This window comes from Mesoplodon densirostris, chromosome 3 (genome assembly GCF_025265405.1).
Source record: "Mesoplodon densirostris isolate mMesDen1 chromosome 3, mMesDen1 primary haplotype, whole genome shotgun sequence".
Classification (NCBI taxonomy): domain Eukaryota; kingdom Metazoa; phylum Chordata; class Mammalia; order Artiodactyla; family Ziphiidae; genus Mesoplodon; species Mesoplodon densirostris.
Genome location: NC_082663.1, coordinates 149,130,645 through 149,149,118, shown reverse-complemented (window position 1 = coordinate 149,149,118; position 18,474 = coordinate 149,130,645). Strand labels below are relative to the sequence as shown.

Here is an 18,474-nt window from a genome sequence, read left to right as displayed (position 1 = left end):
GCTTTCACTGCAGGGAGCATGGGTTTGATCCCTGGTTGGGGAACTAAGATCCTGCATGCCGCACAGCATGGCCAAAATAATAACAATAATCATAAAAAATTCTCCTGGACTCCAGAACATCCAAGTGTCAAACTCCATGGATCATGATGTATCCGTGTCTATGCCACGTCCCTACCGCCCCATGCAGGTCCTGGCACACAGCAGGTGTGCCTACTACTGAGCCCATGCTCTAGAGCCCACGAGCCACAACTACTAAAGCCTGTGTGCCACAACTACTGAGCCCACGTGCCACAACTACTGAGCCCACGTGCCACAACTACTGAGGCCCGCGCGCCTAGAGCCCGTGCTCTGCAGCAAGAGAAGCCACCGCAATGAGAAGCCCGTGCACCTCAACGAGGAGTAGCCCCTGCTCGCCACAACTAGAGAAAGCCCGCGCGCAGCAACGAAGACCCAACAGCCAAAGATAAATAAATTAAAAAAAAAATCTTAAAAAAAAAGAGTGGATATATGTATTTGTATAACAGATACACTTCGCTGTACACCTGATACTAATACAACACTGTAAGTCAATTATACCCCAATAAAATTTTTTTTTAAAAAAAGAATGTGGTTCTGGCCTGAGGCAATGGGGCAGGTGGCCTTCGTTCATGTAATTTGCACATCGCACCATGGGCTCCATGGCCTGACTCAGCTGGAGTTGATGCCACGGTGGGGTATGCAGCTCAACAGCCTCCCACCAGGTCCCACCCCCTCCTGCACCTTTGCCCTCCCCCTCCAGCACCTGGACTCCTGGATTCTTTTGTTCTCACCCCTAAAACCCCCAGCTCTGGTATGGCCTGTCATCTGCAGTGGACAAAGGGTCCCCTGGGATAGGGCAGGCTTCCTCAGCTAAACTTAAAACAGCCACTAGCCCCCTTGTTATGGGCTGAAATGTGTACCTTCCCCCTCCTCCAATACATAGGTTGAGGCCCTAACCCTCGGGACCTCAGAATTAGATTGTACTTGGAGACAGAGTCTTTAGAAAGGTCATTAAGTCAAATGCGGTATTAGGGCGACCCTCATCCAACACGACTGGTGTCCTCATAAGAAGAGGAGATTAAGAACCAGGCACACACAGAGTGGAGACCATGTAAAGACCCAGGAGAAGACGGCTGTCTCTGAGGCAAGGAGAGAGGCCTCAGAAGGAACCAACCCTGCCGACACCTTGATCAAGGACCTCCAGCCTCCAGACTGTGAAAAAAACATGTGATGTAAGCCGCCCAGCCCGTGGTACTTTGTCAGAGCAGCTCTAGCAAACGAACACAGTCCCTGCCCCACCCCTGATGGACAAGTGACAAAAAAGTGATCGCACGCAGGGCTGATGAGACCGAGGAGAAACAGGCCTGCGAGTCGGCAGCTGGCAGGAATGTTCATTGGTACAGCGGGGCCAGAAGGGGCGAGTTGGTACCATCCACCTGAGACCCCCGAGCCCTCAGCTCAGCGGCTGCCTCCCCAGGCCCGTGCACTCAAGGAGGAAGGCAGACGTTTTCCTGAGGCGCCAACAGTAACGGGAAAATGCTGGCAACAATCTAAACACCTGTCAACAGAGACCTGGGCCATCTATGGATCGGTCCCCGAAACAAGCAGAAGGAATCGCCTTACAGACAGCTTCGTAACAAACTCCAAGATGCATTCCTAAGTGGACAGAGTTCAGTGTAAAAGATGTGTAGACCAAGGATCAAAAACTACAGCCCCTGGGACTTCCCTGGTGGCGCAGTGGTTAAGAATCCGCCTTCCAATGCAGGGGATGCGGGTTCGATCCCTGCTCGGGGAACTAAGATCCCACATACTGCGGGGCAACTAAGCCTGCGTGCTGCAACTGAGCCTGTGCGCTCTGGAGCCCGCATGCCGCAACAAGAGAGAAGCCCGTGCACCGCAATGAAAGATCCCATGTGCTGCAACTAAGACCCAGCGCAGCCAAATTAATTAAAGAAAACAAAAACAAAAACAAAAAACTACAGCCCCTGGGCCAAACCTGAGGCCCCGCTTGTTTTTGTTGATAAAATTTTATTGGTGCACGGCCACGCCCATTGGTTTCCTCATCATCTACACAGCTTTCCTGAACTGAGAAGTTGCAAGAGACACTGTCTAGCCTGCAGAGTCAAAAATATTTACTCTGGTGTTTTACAGAAGAAGCTTGCTGCCTCCTGGTAAAGATAAAGCTGCTATTTGTGTAAAAAGGAAATAATAAATGTGTATTTGCTTACAAATGCCCAGGAGGGGCACCGGGCATGGTGGGTGTGTTGGGGGATGGACAGGGGGCTGGGGAAGAGGTGGGCCAGAGGCCACCATGTGAGGAGGGAACAGAAACCCAGGTACACGGAAGGGGCAGGAGGCCAAGACAGGGTAAGGGAGAGCCTGGCCGGGGCACCATCACCCCGTGTCCCCAGTTAAACAAGAGAGCTGTGGTTCCGGCCCAGGCAGGGGTCGCTTCGTAGAGGAAAACGGCCCCAGTCCCAAGTCCTGAGCACTATGTACCAGGCCCTGTAAGGTAGCTTTCTGTGCCCACCTCTGAGATGGGATCTATTTCACAGAGGGGGAAACTGAGGCTCAAACACATGCGTACCTGCCCGGGTCATACAACCAGGACACAGCAAGGCTGGGATTTGAACCCAGGCCGAGGTAAGCCTGGAGGAAGCTGGGTGTGGCCGGCATCTGCAGAACCCCCAAGCCGGGCCTGGACCTGTGGGGTCAGATGGGGTGGCTGGAGCCTGTCTGAGCTCGGTCCGCACCCAGTTTGTTCTTCCCGGCCGGAGGCCTGGACCACCTCATGAATGGTTCTGATTGGCTACTGATGACGTCACCGGAGGTTCGGGCCAAGACAACTGGGCCTCAATTCTTGGTGCTCAAAGCTGGCCCAGGCATGCTGGGGGCTGGGTCTGCTGGCGTCCCTCTGTGCACCCGTTTCCTCTGTGTGTATGTGCACGGGTGCATGAGTGTGCATGCGTGCTCACCCATGTATGCACCCGCACCCCACGCGTGTCCACACATGAGCACTTCCTGGGTGCGTGCAGCCCCGCGAGGGGCCCCCATGAGTGCCTGTGGGCGGCAGCCAGCCAGGGTGGGGGAGGCCGCGGCCGCCTGACGTTACCGAGAGCTCCTAATTAAACAAAAATGTTCATCGAGTACCACATTGTGCCTGATTCCTCGGAGTTTAATTAAAACAACAGCGCGGGAGGTGTGAGCAGGGTCCACAATCAGATGGCAGCGGAGGAAGGGAAGCTGGGGGTGCTGGGCCCGGCAGCCCAGACCTTCCCGCTCAGCCGCGGTGGGGGGTGGGGTGGGGGGGTGTGGGGGTGTGGGGAGGGTGTCCCTGGGGCTCGGGGCGGGCGGGGGGGGGCCGAGGCGGGGGAGGCAGTGGGCACAGGCGTTCTGGGTCAAACGCTCTGGGCTGGGCGCCCAGCCCAAGCGCCACGTCTTTCTAGGCGGCCCGAGAACAGAGAGATGCCAAGGGTCTTGTTGGGGGAGGCGGGGAACGGAGATGTGTCTTTCCCAGACTCCCAGAGACTGGGCGGTTAATAGATTCACAGCGTGTCCTTTTAACTCTCTGAGCGCTTACAATGGAGGCTGGCACAGTAGCGGGGGGCGGGGCGGGAGGCGGGCTGTTCCTGAGAAAGGTCAGGGCAAAAATATCTGCTGGGAAGAGGCGGGGCGGGCTGGGGCAGGCTGGGGCGGGTGGACCCCTCCCCTTCCCTCCTCCTCCCTCAATCCGCCAGCAGGATGGGCTCCAGGACACACACACAATGAAACTATGAGGCCTCTTGTTAAAAAATTACTAGGAATTTCCAGGCGGTAACGGCAGAGCCTTCTGAGGGCGGTCGCACACCAGCGTCTGGGACCACGTGCCCCTGCAGCCAATGTGACAGCTCCTCCCAGAGCTCCAAGCTGACCGTGGCTCCACTGCCTGGGAGGACACTGGATGACTCCCAACCTGGGAGCCACATGTGGGGGCCACCTGCCCCCAATGGCTGGCAATGGCTTGTATTTTTTTTTTTCCTTTTGGCCATGCCGCGCAGCATATGGGATCTTAGTTCCCTGACCAGGGACCCCACATCCCCTGCAGTGGAAGCGCAAAGTCTTAACCAATGGACCACCAGGGAAGTTCCAAGTGGCTTCTACTTAGAGATCAGACAGGGTCAGGGTGCCCCTGTAGGCGACAGGCAGAATCCACCTACCCACCCACCCACCTGACAGCTGCAGTATGGCTGGTGGCAGCTGTCTTGTCACAACCAGAATAACAACAACCACAATGATAATAATATCAGATCGGTAGAATCAACCAAATGCTTGTTCCCCTCGTGGCACCATGCTGGTCCCCCACTTGTATCTGGTTCTGAAACAATCCCTTGTGGTGAACATCATTATTATCCCACTTTGGAGGTGAGGACACTGCAGCTCAGAGAGGTTCATTAACTTGCCCAAGGTCACAAAGCTACAGAGGGGCAGTGCCAGGACGCGAACTCAAGTTGCAGGCCCCTGGGTTAAAACCACCTGGCAAGGGAGAAGGCAGCAGGGAGCAGCCGGGGTCGGGGGCAGGCGGGTTTGTGGTGAGACTGTCTGAATGATGCTGTTTTACAATAAGGAAGCCATTTCCTGGTCCCTAGTCCACCTGAATGAGGCCAGCAAGAAGTCCACAGGAAGGATCTGCGTGAATCTATGAGGAGGTGATATTTAGCTGTTTCTGCCTAGCCAGCCTCTATTCCTCCTTTGTTTCTTTAGGGGAACCACCCCTTACTGACCCCATCTACTTGACTCCAGGGAAGACTCTGCCCATCAGAGTACTTGTTCCTCCAGACACATTGACCAACTCAGGGATGGTCATCTGACCCAAGCTGGGCCAACGAACAGCAGCAGTCCTGGGTCATTTAGTCCAGGGGGCCCCGGAGCCTGGGGCTAATGGGGGAAATCTCACTAAGGATACAGTTGATAGGGAAGAAAACAAACCCAGAGGCAGAAAGTGAACTCTGAGAACATCATACGAGCTCCTGGATCCAGCTAAACCTGAAGCTAGTCTACTCCACAGATATTTTAATTACATGAACCAATGAATTCTCAGTTTGAGTTGGATCTGCCTCTTGTAATCAGAAGAGCATGATTAAGATGACAAATGGAGATGATTCTAGTCCCTTAACACTCTTCTTTTCGGCAAAGACTCAGTAAATTCCTACCCGAAGGCTCTAGGCCCCAGTTGTATTACAGGCTAAAAAAAGGAGATCAAGGTCCCCCCAAAGAGAACATCCAAAGCAAGACTTTCACGAATCCCTTTGGTATTTGTCCCCAGAGTCCAGGCCCCAGGTCCTCCCCGACCCACCCTGGGGAGCCCAATACCTCGGAGGACAGTGAGCTTGGCATGGACAGTGATCTCCCCGACTGAGTTTTGGGCCACACACTCGTACACGTTCTCATCCCGGGGTGTCCGGAGTGGCTGGATCCTCAGCACGGCCCCTGCACTCCCATCAAACTCAATCGTCTGCCATGGGTAGGAGACAAAGGTCAGGGTGAGGCTGGGGTCCCAGGCGTGAACAGGAGAGGAGCTGGGGGCTGTACACACATGTGTGTATACATCCATGTAAAGATGCTGGAGACAGAAAACGGTCTGTACAAGTAAAGGGTATTGTGCATAAGTGGGAGTGTGACACTCACACGTAAGTCTGGTGACAGGCATGTGATAGGCATGCGAAGGCATGCTGGATGTGGAAATGTGTGTGTCTGACCATGTACTTGTGCAGAGTTGTGAATTCCCTTCTGTGTGCAGTGGTGAGATAAGATTCAGATAGGGCAGGGAGTTGCTTGAGGCCACACAGCACAAAGGTGGCAGAACAAGCGAGCCTGAAGGGCCCTCATGGGGCACATGGTGGGGGGTGCACGTGGCAGAGAGTGGGTGGGAGAAGAGAAGGGACCTGTCTGGAGAGGGTGCCTGCCCTGACTGCCCGTGCTCCATCTGGGGAACGTTTCTGGGACGGCTTCTGTGGCTGAGCTGCCGTGGCCCGTCCAGGGGTGGGGCTGGCCCTCAGCTGTCTCCCCTCCCCTCCCCCCTCCCCGACTCACCTCAAAGCGCTGTGAATTGACCTTCTTGCCCTTCTTGTTCCAGGTCACGCGTGGCTTGGGATCTCCCGTGGCCTGACACACAAAGGAGGCCACGCCCCCTGACACGCCAATCTGGTCCTTGGGTTCTTTGATGAACCTGGGGGGCTCTGGGGAGAGAACAGGAAGCAGAGGGGCTCTGGTGGGCCCGGGCATGTGACGAGGACCCTATGGGGCCAGGTAAACATGCCCTCCAGCCTCTGTCCGGCCAGAGGTACCATGTGGGCCCGACAGGAAGGCTTGAGAGAAGAAGAAATGATACCACTGCCCCCTGTGGGTACCCCGGGCCCTGCCCAGCACCTCCACCCCCCACCCGGATACAACAGCCACACATACTCACACGAGGACACACCTCACGTGGGCACACCTGCTCAGACCCAGTGCCACAGGGGAAGGTGAGAGGGGATACCCCTGAGACTTTGGGGTCCCTAAATTCAGCCCCTGAAGGCCCTCAGTAGTGACCAAACTATGGAGGGTCCTTGATCTTAAAAAGACTTGAGAGGAGAGAACTTGGTCTAATCCCCTGATGGGACATGTGGGGAGACTGAGGCATCAAACAGGGAAGCAGAGGGGTGACCAAGGGACCTGAGGTCAGAGCCAGACCAGAGATCGAACCCAGGGCTCCAGCCTCTTCATCCGTGGGAGATGTCCTAACTCAAGGCGTCAGAGCTGGAGGCCAGAGCTCAAAATTGGTGATCGGATGCTGCCAACCACTAGAGCAAGGGCTTATTGAGCGCCTACTGTATGCGGATGGTGTACACTCAGCAACATCACATCCTTCTGACAGTGCTGGGGGACAGAGCCACCATGATCCTCATTTCACACTCGAGAAAACCAAGGCACAGACCAGGCAAGGCACTTGCTTCGACACAGCCAGCCAGTGGCTGAGTGGGGATTTGAACCGGGCTGGTCCTGTGCCCCCGTCCTTTGCCCCTCATGATGATCTGATGTGCTAAGTCTCCCCAGGTAAGTCTCAAGTGGGAGCTACTATGTCTTTGATGCCGACACAGCCTCAACTCTGCACCTCGGACAGGCTACAGTACCTGAGAGTTCATTAACCTTGTCCTCTTTTTTTTATTGACTTTTCACAGTAACCTATGTATCACCCAAAGGGATACTGGATTTCCATCCACAGTAATGCTACAATGTATCCCATAAAATGAATTCAGTTACTTCTGAGAGTTTTACCAACAGACCCAAGGGCTGCAACATACTTAAAAGGTCCCGAGGGAAACAACCTACATATACAACAAAACAACAAAAGGGGATGATTAAATGAACACTGGGCCACCCACTAAGTAGAATACTATGCAGCTGTAAAAAGGGACAAGGATGCTTTTGTAATGAACTACTAGGACAGGAACAGCAAAATACACTATGAAATGGACAAAAAGTGAGGGGTAAAAAGTATAGTAAATGCTCCTGTTTGTGTGATGAGAAAAATGAAAATGGGGAAAGTGTGTGTGTGTGTGCGCACGCGTACATGCACAGAAACAACAGCTGCCTCTGGGAGGAGAAAGCAGGTGGCTGGACACGGGAAAGAAGGTTTCATACCCTGGTAACTTTTTTACATTTAGAACTATTTGAAGATAAATTGAAATTATTATTTTTGTAAGGTCTGAATAGAAAGGTGAGCCAATTAAAGAAATATATTAAGTAAGTAAAAGTTTGGGGCCTGAGGAGAGGCAGAGAGAGGATGAACAACTCAAGCTTGAGCAACGCCAGGCCTCTGAGCACTGAGCCACTCAGGTTCACCTAGAAAGTTCTGGCTGCTCAGAAGTGCCGAGAAGTTCAAGGAGGCCTCAGGTTCCAAGTCTGGGTGCCACAGAGCCCAATTTCTCCCATCTGTGACTCAGGCTGGGCTTTGAACAAAATAGAGTCCCCGTCTCAGTGGCTTGACTGGCCTCACCTCCCTCATTCCAGGCTGTGCTCCCGTTGATATGACCATATAAGTCTACACTGGTCACCTCTCTGGAAAATCAGTAGATCCACTGCATGCAGGCATCAGTGGGCTCGCTCAAATCCTGTGTATCTTGCTGGGGAAGTGATTGTTAATTCCACTGTACAGATGGGATTGTACAGATTCAGGGAGGTTAATGAGCTTGCATGAGGTCACACAGCTCAGAAATGACAGCACCAGGGTTTGATCCTGGGTCTATTGTCCCCAGGCCCACGTCTTCTGTTCCTCTCACCTCCAGGCCCTGAGCCTGATTTTTGATGTTTTTGCTCCACGCTGAGCCCTGGGTTGGGCCTGCCTCTCTGGCTCTGCCTGCCTGGGTTGCCCCTCCTACAGGAATGGTGACTGGGGCCATATGGGTCCCCAGCCAAGGTCATGGGGGGAAGTCTCTGTGGTCAGGTCAGGAATCTCGCTTCTGGGAAAAATCCTCCCTGGGGAGCCACTGGAAGGAAGGGAAGAAGCAGGCTGCAGGGAGTGAGACGCATCCAGCTGCCTTTTTATGACTCGGAGCAGGGAAGACACCCCGAGCACCCTCCAATCCAGGAAACGAGACACGATGGGAGCCCGTGCTGTCCCTCCTCCTCTCTTCATCTGGCGGCTTCAACCTCAGCTCAGCCAGCACCTCCCCCAGGGAGCCTTCTTGGACTACCACTGGCCGGGTCAGGACGCCCTCTGTCCCCATCCTTCCATGGGTGCCTCCTTCCATCACGGCCCCGATCACACTGGGTTGAAATACTTGGTTATGTGCCACCTGGTAGGGTGGGCATGAAACAGACCCCACTCCTTGGGATCCCACCATACCACTTCTCTGTGCCCAGTGACCCTTGAAAAACTGGGGCTTTGAACCTTGATGCTTGCCTAATGCTGGGCCCAATGAAGCTGCCCATTCGCTCCCTGGTGCCCCCTCGCTGCAGGGCAGACGCCTCTCGGCTTACCTCCAGGCGGCTCTGGGATCCCAGCCAGCCCGGAAGAGCTTTCTCCGCCCGTTGCATCCCCCATTAGAATATTTCTTGCAGACGCTTAGATTCTCTCATTTGGACAAACCCTCCCGTCCTCTTCTTGACAAAGGGGCCCCAGACATAAGAAAGACACACTGGGGTATGGCCACAGCCTGTGGCAAGCAAGCGCTGCTTTTGTGCTGGGCCTGTTCTCACACTCAGCTCTATTCTGAGACTCAGAAAGGGTGAGCCACTGGCCCCCAGTCACCCAGCTTGTGATGGGCAAGAGCTAAGATTCCAACCTGGGCCTATTGGGCTCCCAAAGCCCTGCAAATAGTACACTTGATATACAGGGTTGTGGGTCTTCAGTGATGGAGAGCACCCTGGGTGTTCCTGTTTCTTAGATGAAGAGACCGAGGTTCAGAGTGGCGATGCCAACAGCGCAGAGCCTGGGAAGGGCTTGGCCTGATTTCTGTTTTTCCATTTCAGATTTTGCAGAGAAAAATCTGGTGTCAGAGCTGGAGACCCACCCACCAGTCCCCTCCAACCCAGCCTGGGCTGGCCGCACAGCACCCTGGGAAGGCCCCACAGGACCAGAAGCTGTTTTTAGGGCAGAAATCACTCTTCTTGGTGCTGGATGGTGGACACATCAGCTGCCTGCCCGGGCTCTCTACCACCTGACAGCTCCCACCTGAATGGTTTCCTGAGGACCTGGGCTACTCCTTGAAGCTGGCAGTGCCAATCACAGTGCCCACAGCCCCTCTGCTGGCCCCCAGATGACAGGGTTCCTGCTAAACAGACCACCTCCTGGGGTCAAGATGCCCCAGCTTTGGAGACGGAGGCCTGGGTTTGAGTCTAGGCCACTACCAACACCTAAAGGGATACAGTAGTAACAATTCCAGGGGAATTCCCTGGAGGTCCAGTGGTTAGGACTCCGCACTTCCACTGCAGGGGGCACGGGTTCGATCCCTGGTCAGGGAACTAAGATTCCACATGCTACACGCAGTGTGGCCAAACAAAAAAAGAATTCCAGGGCTCACTGAGGGAGCATCCACAGAGCTGGCCCCGGCTACATGCCCCGTGCTGATAGCCTGGGTCACACTCCCTCATGGCTCACCTGGACCACTGCAGTCTCCTCTGCCCTGGCATCCCCCCCATCCTGTCCTCCCTCAGCAGCCAGAGGGCACCTGTGAGCACCTCAGTCAGGACCTGCCCCTCCTCTGCCCACAGCCCTCCAGGGCTCCCACCTCCCTGGGGTACAAGCCATGTCCTCTCTGCTGCCCACAAGGCCCTGCACAACCTGCCTCATCCCCTCCTCCTTCTCTCCCCCTCGTTCACTATGCTCCAGACACACGGGCCTCCTCACTGTTCCTCCAACACACCAGGCACAGTTCTGCCCCAGGACCTTTGCACAGGCTATGCCTTCTGCCCAGGACACCTTCCCCCTAGACATGCATGGGGTGCACTCCTCAGCTCCTTTAGGTTTCTGCTCAGATGTCATCTCCTTGGTGTGACCTTCCCTGATGCCCTCCCGCCCATTTAAAATGCAGCCCCTAAACCTCCACTCACGTTCTCATCTCCCTTCCTGTTTATCTTGCTCCCGGGCACGTCCACCATCCAGCACACTCGGTGTCTCTCCCTCAAGATTATCAGCTCCAAAAGGGGGTGGGATATCTGTTTTGTCTCCCAGGTCCAAACCAGTGCCTGGCGCACAGTAGGTGCTTATGAAAAACCCACTGAATGAGAGCACAGCCCCACCCATGGTCACACGATAGAGCGAGGATCCGAACTCAGGACAGGATAGCCTCCAAACTCTGTGATCTCTACCCCCTCCTCACAATGGCCACTTCACAGCCTCAGTTTCCTCACCTGTCAATGGGAATGATCTAAGCATCCTGCCCAAGGCGGGTTAATTATCACTGGAGCAAGATGTCAAAGTCGTAAATATATGATTTATTCCACTAGTGTAAGTTAAATCAGTGGTTGTCACGTGGGGGTGCCATCGAGGGGATGGGGCCAGGGATGCTACTCCGCACCCCACAGTGCTCAGGATGGCCCCCCCACTCCCCGAGAATGCTCTGGCCCCGACCTCAGCAGTGCCGAGGGCAGGGGAAACCCTGCGTTAAGTGAATGAATGAAAAACTAAAAATACTCAGCCCTCGGCCCACTGTTCCCACTGCAAGGAATAGAGCACAGAAGACACAGGCCCTGGGAGGTGACCAGATGGATCACAGCCCAGGCACGCCTGGCTGTGTGGGGTGATGGGTAGCAACCCGGGCTCTGGTGCCAGGCAGACTGGCCGATTCCTGGCTGTAAAACATAACCTCACTGTGCCTCAGTTTCCCCATCTGTACAACTGGGATGGGGAGAATAGCCTCCATCTCATCAGGTGGTGGTGGCTGATCTGAATGTGTTAGGCATTTACTACAAAATAATATAAAAACTAGAAAAAGCATGGATGGATGAGGCAGATGTGTATGTCTCTGGTGTTCTCACCCAGGAGCAATAATTATCATGCTCGTGGTAACCCGGGATTGTGGACCTACTGTGTGCAAGCAGCATGCAGGGGCTTATCGTGTGTCCTTGTCCCAGGAATGCTGGGAGATGGATGATGCTGAGTTTCATTCTGTCAAGGTAGAAATGGCCGCTGAGCGAGATTGAATCACTAGCCCAAGGTCACACAGCAGGTTAGCAGCAAAGTCAGGATGCAAACCCAGCCTAACAGCAGATCCCAGTTTCCTTTCCTCCTGACCTGACCCTTTGTGTCCCCATCAGCCTAATGACACCTCCTCTAGGCCCCTCGTGGTGGGACAGACCGTGGCATTAGGACTAGGACTGACTCTCATCCTCTCCATGTTACTGCCAGAAGCACAGCCTTGCCCATCCCCAAACTACACCAACCTTTCTTCACCTCCAGGCCTTTCTGTGTGCTAACACCTTTGCCAGTAACGCCCTTTCTACTGGCAAACTCCTATACACCCACAAAACCCCAGCTCCAATGCCCTCTCTCCCAAGAAGCCTCCCCTGGCTCCACCTGGGAAGGTTTGATTGCCTGTGTGTCTACGAACTGGGTGCTGGTATTTCTACCTGTGGCAAGGGAAGGAAAACTCTGTGGCTACCTCAGGAGTGACTTCAAGTAAGCCCCAGTCCCCTCTGAGCTTTGGTTTCTCTCATGGAAAAATGGGGATGGTAATGAAACAAGCATGCTGGGTACTGTGAGGTGGAGGGAGATGAAGCAGGTAACGCCTGCATTTAGCACCGGGCTTGGTGCAGATTCAACGCTGGGCAAACAGACAGTCATCACTGTCACTATGACTGCTTTTTCATACCGTTCTTGTTATTCACCTCTGCACCTCTCAGGACCCAGTGCACAGCAAGCATTCTACTCGGCCTCGTTCACAGAGCACAGAGGCTCTGCACTGCAAAGCCAGCGCCCTCCCCCACGCCGGGGGGGGACGACACGTGTTCACACGTGCACATGCAAACTCAGGACGCCCACACTTACCTTCTGTGGCACAGCCTCCTACCAGCAGGACCACGAGTAGGCCCATGGGACCAACCACAGATGCCACACCGTGGCCCCAGGCAGGCGCCATGCTCGGCCGTGACCTGCAACCTCCAACTTCCGGCCCTGGAGGGGGGATGCCCCCCCCCCACGGTCCCTCACAGAGAGGCCTCAAGCCAAGCGTCCGTTGGGGCAGCGTCTGCAGAGACAAAAAGAGGGGCCGTGAGAGGGGAGCAGGGGAATCCAGGGGGCCTTCATGGGGGAGGCAGCAGGAGGATCACAGAGGGGCAGATGGGAGTCACAGGATGCGAGGGTGAGGGTTACAGGACAATGGGGGAGGGTCAGGGGGTGACGATGGGGCAGAAAGGAAGCGCTGAGCCCCCGCGACGAACTGAATGTTGTGCCCCCCAAAATTATTATGTTGAAACCTAACCCTCAGTGTGATGGTCTTAGGGGACTTTGGGAGGTGATTAGGTCATGTGGTGGAGCCCTTGTGAATGGGATTAGTGCCCTTATAAAGAGACCCAGGGAACTCCCTCGCTCCCCGCCACCATGTGAGGACATAGCAAGGTCGTCTGTGAATCAGGAAGCAGGTTCTCACCAGACACCAATTCTGCTACCGCCTTGATCTTGGACTTCTGGCCTCCAGAACCGTGACAGATGTGTGTTGTTTATAAGCCACCCAGTCTATGGCATTCTGTTATAGCAGCCAGAACAGACTGAGACAGCCCCTACCCCTGGCTGAGCCCCCGACCCCAGGCTGAGCTCCAAACCAGGACTGAGCACCCCCTCTAGAAAGCGCTCTGAACATCTAATTTCTCCCCCCTCGCAGGCTGGGCCACCCACCCAAAGGAAGAGGCTCCAGCTAACACTTCTGACTGTCCCTACAAATCTGCCCATTCGGCCACCAGACGGACCTTCCCCCCAAACACACCTGCCCGTCCCTGCCCGGCTCTAACACCTCCCATGGCTCCCGTAAGCCCCAGAGGAAGCTGCTCCTACTGGTGTCATCCCCTCTCTCATGGGAGGTGCAGCTACACAGTCCCAGCTCAGTCCCACCCTGCTGTGCTGTCTGCTGGAAATGCTGTCCCCACACTACCGCATGACAGGTCTCAACTCCACTGTCACTTCCTCTGGAAGCCCTCCCTGCCCCTGGCAGGTCAGCCCCCACCCCCAATTCCACATCCCACGGCTTCAGAAATGACGGAGATCATCCTTCACTGCATTTACCCGAGTCTGCAAATCAAGTGAGAATATTCATCACCCAGCATCTGTTTCTCTGGTGAGAATCCAAACTCCTCTAGGGCAGAAGGGTCCTTCTCAGGGGCCAAACCCTAGGACGGCCCCCTCTCCACTTTGGCCAGGGCCAGGGTGGAAGAGGGGGCAGGAGGAGGCCCAAGGATGAGGCCCTCGTGGCCGGGTCAACCTTATACACCCACCCCAGGCCATGCCCCAGGCGGGTCCGCACTATGACCACGGGGACGGGTGCCACGTAATCATGGGGCAGCCCCTGTGATTCTGGCTCCCAAAATATCCAGCTGTGGTCACTACGCCCAGCCCCAGAGTGGCCCCAGGGGAAGGCTGGGCTGGTGGTGGCCGAGTCATGGCCCAGGGTGGAGAGTGGAGAAGGTGGGATGAGGAGGGTGGGGATAGGGGCACTCAACGGGCAGTCAGTCAGACCACGGACAGTCAGACCAGACAGAAAAGGAGGATGCTTGCACATAGGCCAGCCACAGACAGACCCAGACACACGGTCAGACCACAGACAGACAAGGAGACCAGACACAGTCATAGATGTATTTGTACAGTCAGGCAACAGAGATGGGTCCACATGTGTAGTCAGGCCAATAAAACTGACACACAGACCACAAACATGGACAGGCACAAAATCAGACCCCAGACACACAGAATCAGACAAGATACACACAAAGGGTCACAATGGGGCAGACAATACATATACACAGTCAGACCACAAGCAGTCAGGTCAGAGACACACAGGTACATGCCAAGACCACAGACACACAGCCAGATGAGATATACACACAGGGTCACGGTCAGGCAGGCAATACACATACACGGTTGGGCTACAGGCAAGCATGAACACAGAGGCACGTCGGAGCTCCACAGGGCGTGGCAGGTAAAAACACACAGCTCACAGACTCGGATGCGGGCACACAGTGGGGCTACAGAGATGGGCAGTCAGCAGAGCAAACTTGCACCCAGCCAGACAATATGCACACTGACACGTAACGTCAGATCCCCCTCATCCACATGCATGTGCATAGACAGGCAGGCGCACAGTCAGACCACAGATACACACTGGGACCCAACCATGGGCCCTTTAAGAGTACAAGTGGCTGATGAGGACGGTGAAGGTCCCAGCTGGGGAAATGGCCCATGGCCAGCTGGGGCCAGGGTGACCACAGCAGCTGGTCCCGCCCACAGATGCACATCAGCTTGGCCACATCTGGGGAGGGGGCTCAGCTCTGGCCCAGACCACTTGGATTGGCTGCCCAGGCCCGCACAGAGCATCTGGGGAAACTGAGGTAGAATTTTAACACGGAGGGGCTCAAATCCACCACCCTGGGGCGGGGGGGGGGTGACCTCCCTGCTCTAGTCTCCTCACCTCCGATGCCAGCTGGCATGGGCAGGGGTCACCTGCATGAAGGGCCCTGGCCACAATGCCTCCCCCACCCCCTATGCCCCACTGGAGCCAGGGACAGCTGCCTTCTAAAAAGGAGGCCCCTAATTACCCCTGGCTCCTGCAGCCCCGCCTTCCCAATTACTGGGCAGGATGGGGCCGATCCAGGCACAGGCGGGGCCCAGCCATCAGCTCCCAGCTCCCCCAAAGAGGTCATTCCAGCCTGCTGGGCTGGGGGAGTACACGACACTGGGGGCTTTCAAGGCCTGGAGCAGGAATAGGGGTGGGACAAATTCAGGGTGGAAAGGATCAGACAGAACTCAGAAGGTTAAAAGTTCCAGGGTTGGGACTTCCCTATCGGTCCAGTGGTTAAGACTCTGCGTTTCCAATGCAGGGAGCGTGGGCTCGATCCCTGGTCAGGGAACTAAGTAAGATCCCCCATGCTGTGAGGTACAGCCAAAAAAAAAAAAAAAAAAAAAGTTCCTGGGTCTCTTAGGCCCCCATTCTCCCTGGAAGAACTTGCCATGGCAAAGCCCCAGACCCTCCCACCTCTTCCGGCTTCCTGCAAGACCAGGGGTAGGCTCCCCTGCAAGGGGCTGGGGGAGAATATAAGCAAATTCTGTCAGCTCTGTCTCCAAAACCTAGGCTGAGACTGTCTACTTCTTACCCCTTCTTCTGCCTCTACCCGGTCCAGCCCCCTCATTGCTCACCTGGACCAATGGAGTCATCTCCTGCCATGCCACCCCCAACCCCGTCTGTCTTCCCCTCAGCGCCAGAGGGCACCTATTAGCACCCGAGTCAGGTCCCATCCCTCCTCCTTTGGTGGTAAAAGTCCAAGCCCTTCCTGATGCCCACAAGGCCCTGCACGGCGTGCCCCGTGCCCTCCCCTCCTCCCTCTCTCCCCCTCGCTCACTCTGCTCCAGCCAATGGGTCTTCTGGCTGTTCCTCCCACATGCCAGGCACGGTCCTACCCCAGGGCCTTTGCATGGGTTGGAACCCTCTGCCTGGACCTCTCTGTCTCCAGATTTAATGTTAATATTTATGACTTGACTGAGAATTAAAGGATGAATGGGAATGGGGGGGGTGTCTCCACAGAAGGAACAGCGTGAAGAAGGACAAGAAGCAATACTGAGCGGTCCTAGTAGGGAGATGGGGAGAGATTAGGGCAGAGCGGTGGCCACACACTGAACCCACAGAGCAAGGAACCCTAGGCAGCTCTGAGCAGGAGGGGATGTGGCTAGGTTGGCACCACGCCAAGCCTCCTCTCTGACGGGTCTTGCAGTAAAGCAGCCTGAGCCATCAGCCTCCCCACTGCTGAGAAAGGGAAACTGAGGTAGATGCCTCAGAGCTGCACGACGCGGCAACCCCCAAGTTCTTGGAGGATGAACGTGGCCATTAAGAAGGGAACAGCCACCGATGGGAGTCACAGGAAATAACTTGGGTGGGAAACGAGGCTGGGCAGGGAATGGGGAGGAGGGAAGGGAGTGGCCTCGGGACCTGGAACCCAGGGCCCCAGAAGGGTCCCTGCCCACCTCTGTGCCAGGCGCAGACCTGCCCACCATCTGTTCCCAGCGGCCGGGCAGACGTGGGTGCCCGTCTTGCACAGATGAGGAAACTGAGGTTCACAAAGGAGCGGGGACTGTCAAGGACCCCCAGCTGGGTGGGGCCTTGGTTCCAGAGACCACGTTTACACAGGACTGTGTCCTTCCCTAGCCACTGTGTGACCTCAGGAAAGTGGACGACCCTCTCTGGGCCCCGTGCGGCCTGCTGGATGGCCTCTGGGGGCTCCCAGGCCTCGCTCACAGCGGGTGAGTGGGCATCCATTCCAGTCAGGTGCCGGGGTGCAGGTCACGCGATCCTGGAGCCAGCTCTGTGTGCCCACGCAAAGCAGGGAGCATAAAAGGGTGATTATGACCCAGGACTGGGCAGCAAATAGGCTCTGTGTCACTTGTATGGGGCCGGGTGTCCCAGGGCCTGAGGACTCTGGGCTGCCTCTCCCTGCCCTGCCTGAGGGTCTGGTCTGTCCTAGGGGCCTAGGGGCTCACCTGCACAACCTTGACTCTCAGGGACTTCCCGGGGCCAGGGGAAGGAGAGGTGGGTGACACTGGCAGCGGGGCTGAAGGAAAAGCCCCCTAGGGACACACAACGGCTCCGCCCTCACACCCACGCCCCACACCTCTCCAGCCCCAAAGCCTCCCTTCAGGGCCAGGGGACTTTCTTGCTGCCTGGAACCCCTTTCCCAGGGCCTCAGAGCCCCTGGAGGGCAGGACCCGGGTCTCCAGCCTCCCTGGGTTGCTGTGTCCCCAAAGTGTGAGACAGGGTCCAAGCTCTAGCTCTGTAGCCCCTGGTGGGCTCCAAGGGGCTCTGGTCAAGCCTCTCTCCCTCCTGGGGCCTCAGTGTTGCCCCACCGGGCAACGGGCTCAGGATGTAGCTGGGTGGGACTGGCCCTGCCACCTTCCTGGAATGGGCTAGGACCAGGGCTGAGGGATCTGCCTTTAGCTATCGATTTGTATTGAGTGCTGTCCCCAAGGGTCCCCACCGCCAGGAGAGGATGGGCAGGGCAGCTGGGGAGCCAGGCCCAGCCCCAGAGTAATGGGTAACGCCAGCTGGGTGCCCCCCTCCACGTGCCCAGCCCTCTTAAATGTTCCCTGTGCTTCCTTCTGTTTGACAGCAGAGGAAACTGAGGCTCAGAGAGGGCTAGCTGCACATGGAGGGTCACGCAGCGTGGAGGGGCTGGGCTGGGTTAAGATTTGAGGCCAGAGACCAGCTCTCAATCAAGCCCAGAGTCCACGCTCCCTGCGTGCCCAGCCTGCCAGGATGGCCCCTGCCGGCATGTTCCCCACGCCGGCTTCATGGAGGAGCCTGAAACACCAAGATCTGGGTGCACCCCTGCCCTGCTGCTCACACCTGCCAGGGCTCCCCAGCGCCTCTGCTCAGTGTCCTGGGCTTGCCCTGCTGCTTCTTCCCACAGGTCACCACAGTTCTCAGAATGCACCGGTCCACCTCTGGTCCTTTCTTAATACAGGTCCTACTTCCAGGGGGCCCACCTGTCAACTCATCCTTCAAGCCGTAGCCTCAGACCTACCCACCCCAGGCTGGGACTGGACTCTTCCCCCAGCCCTGGGACCCCTCCTCTGCCCAGTCTTGACCCCCCCCAACCCTGGCGCTGGAAGTAGCTGTGTTTGACTCTGCCCTTCCTCTGCTCTAAAACCTTCCATGGCTTCCATCAAAATCCATTGAAATCTAGATTCTTAACCTCAGCCTCCAGAACTGCCGACTCCATTGTGCTGCACCCCAACTGCCCTGTTTG

At 56.1% G+C, this 18,474-nt stretch overlaps 1 protein-coding gene across 9 annotated transcripts in view; it reads right to left on the bottom strand.

Annotated features, from left to right (window-relative positions):
* The window catches only part of PTPRS (protein tyrosine phosphatase receptor type S), a 102,617-nt gene that overhangs the window by 51,143 nt on the left and 33,000 nt on the right, over positions 1-18,474 (bottom strand). For 8 of the 9 annotated variants that reach the window (XM_060094394.1, XM_060094397.1, XM_060094396.1 and 5 more), the window contains exons 2-4: positions 12,524-12,722; positions 6,088-6,233; positions 5,368-5,509 (exon numbers count right to left, since the gene is read on the bottom strand). In XM_060094394.1, the coding sequence (XP_059950377.1) occupies positions 5,368-5,509; positions 6,088-6,233; positions 12,524-12,614 (379 nt within the window). In that variant the 5' untranslated portion in view covers positions 12,615-12,722. Of the gene's footprint in view, positions 1-5,367; positions 5,510-6,087; positions 6,234-12,523; positions 12,723-18,474 lie in introns of those variants that run through there. The other variant, XM_060094402.1, reaches the window with a different exon arrangement.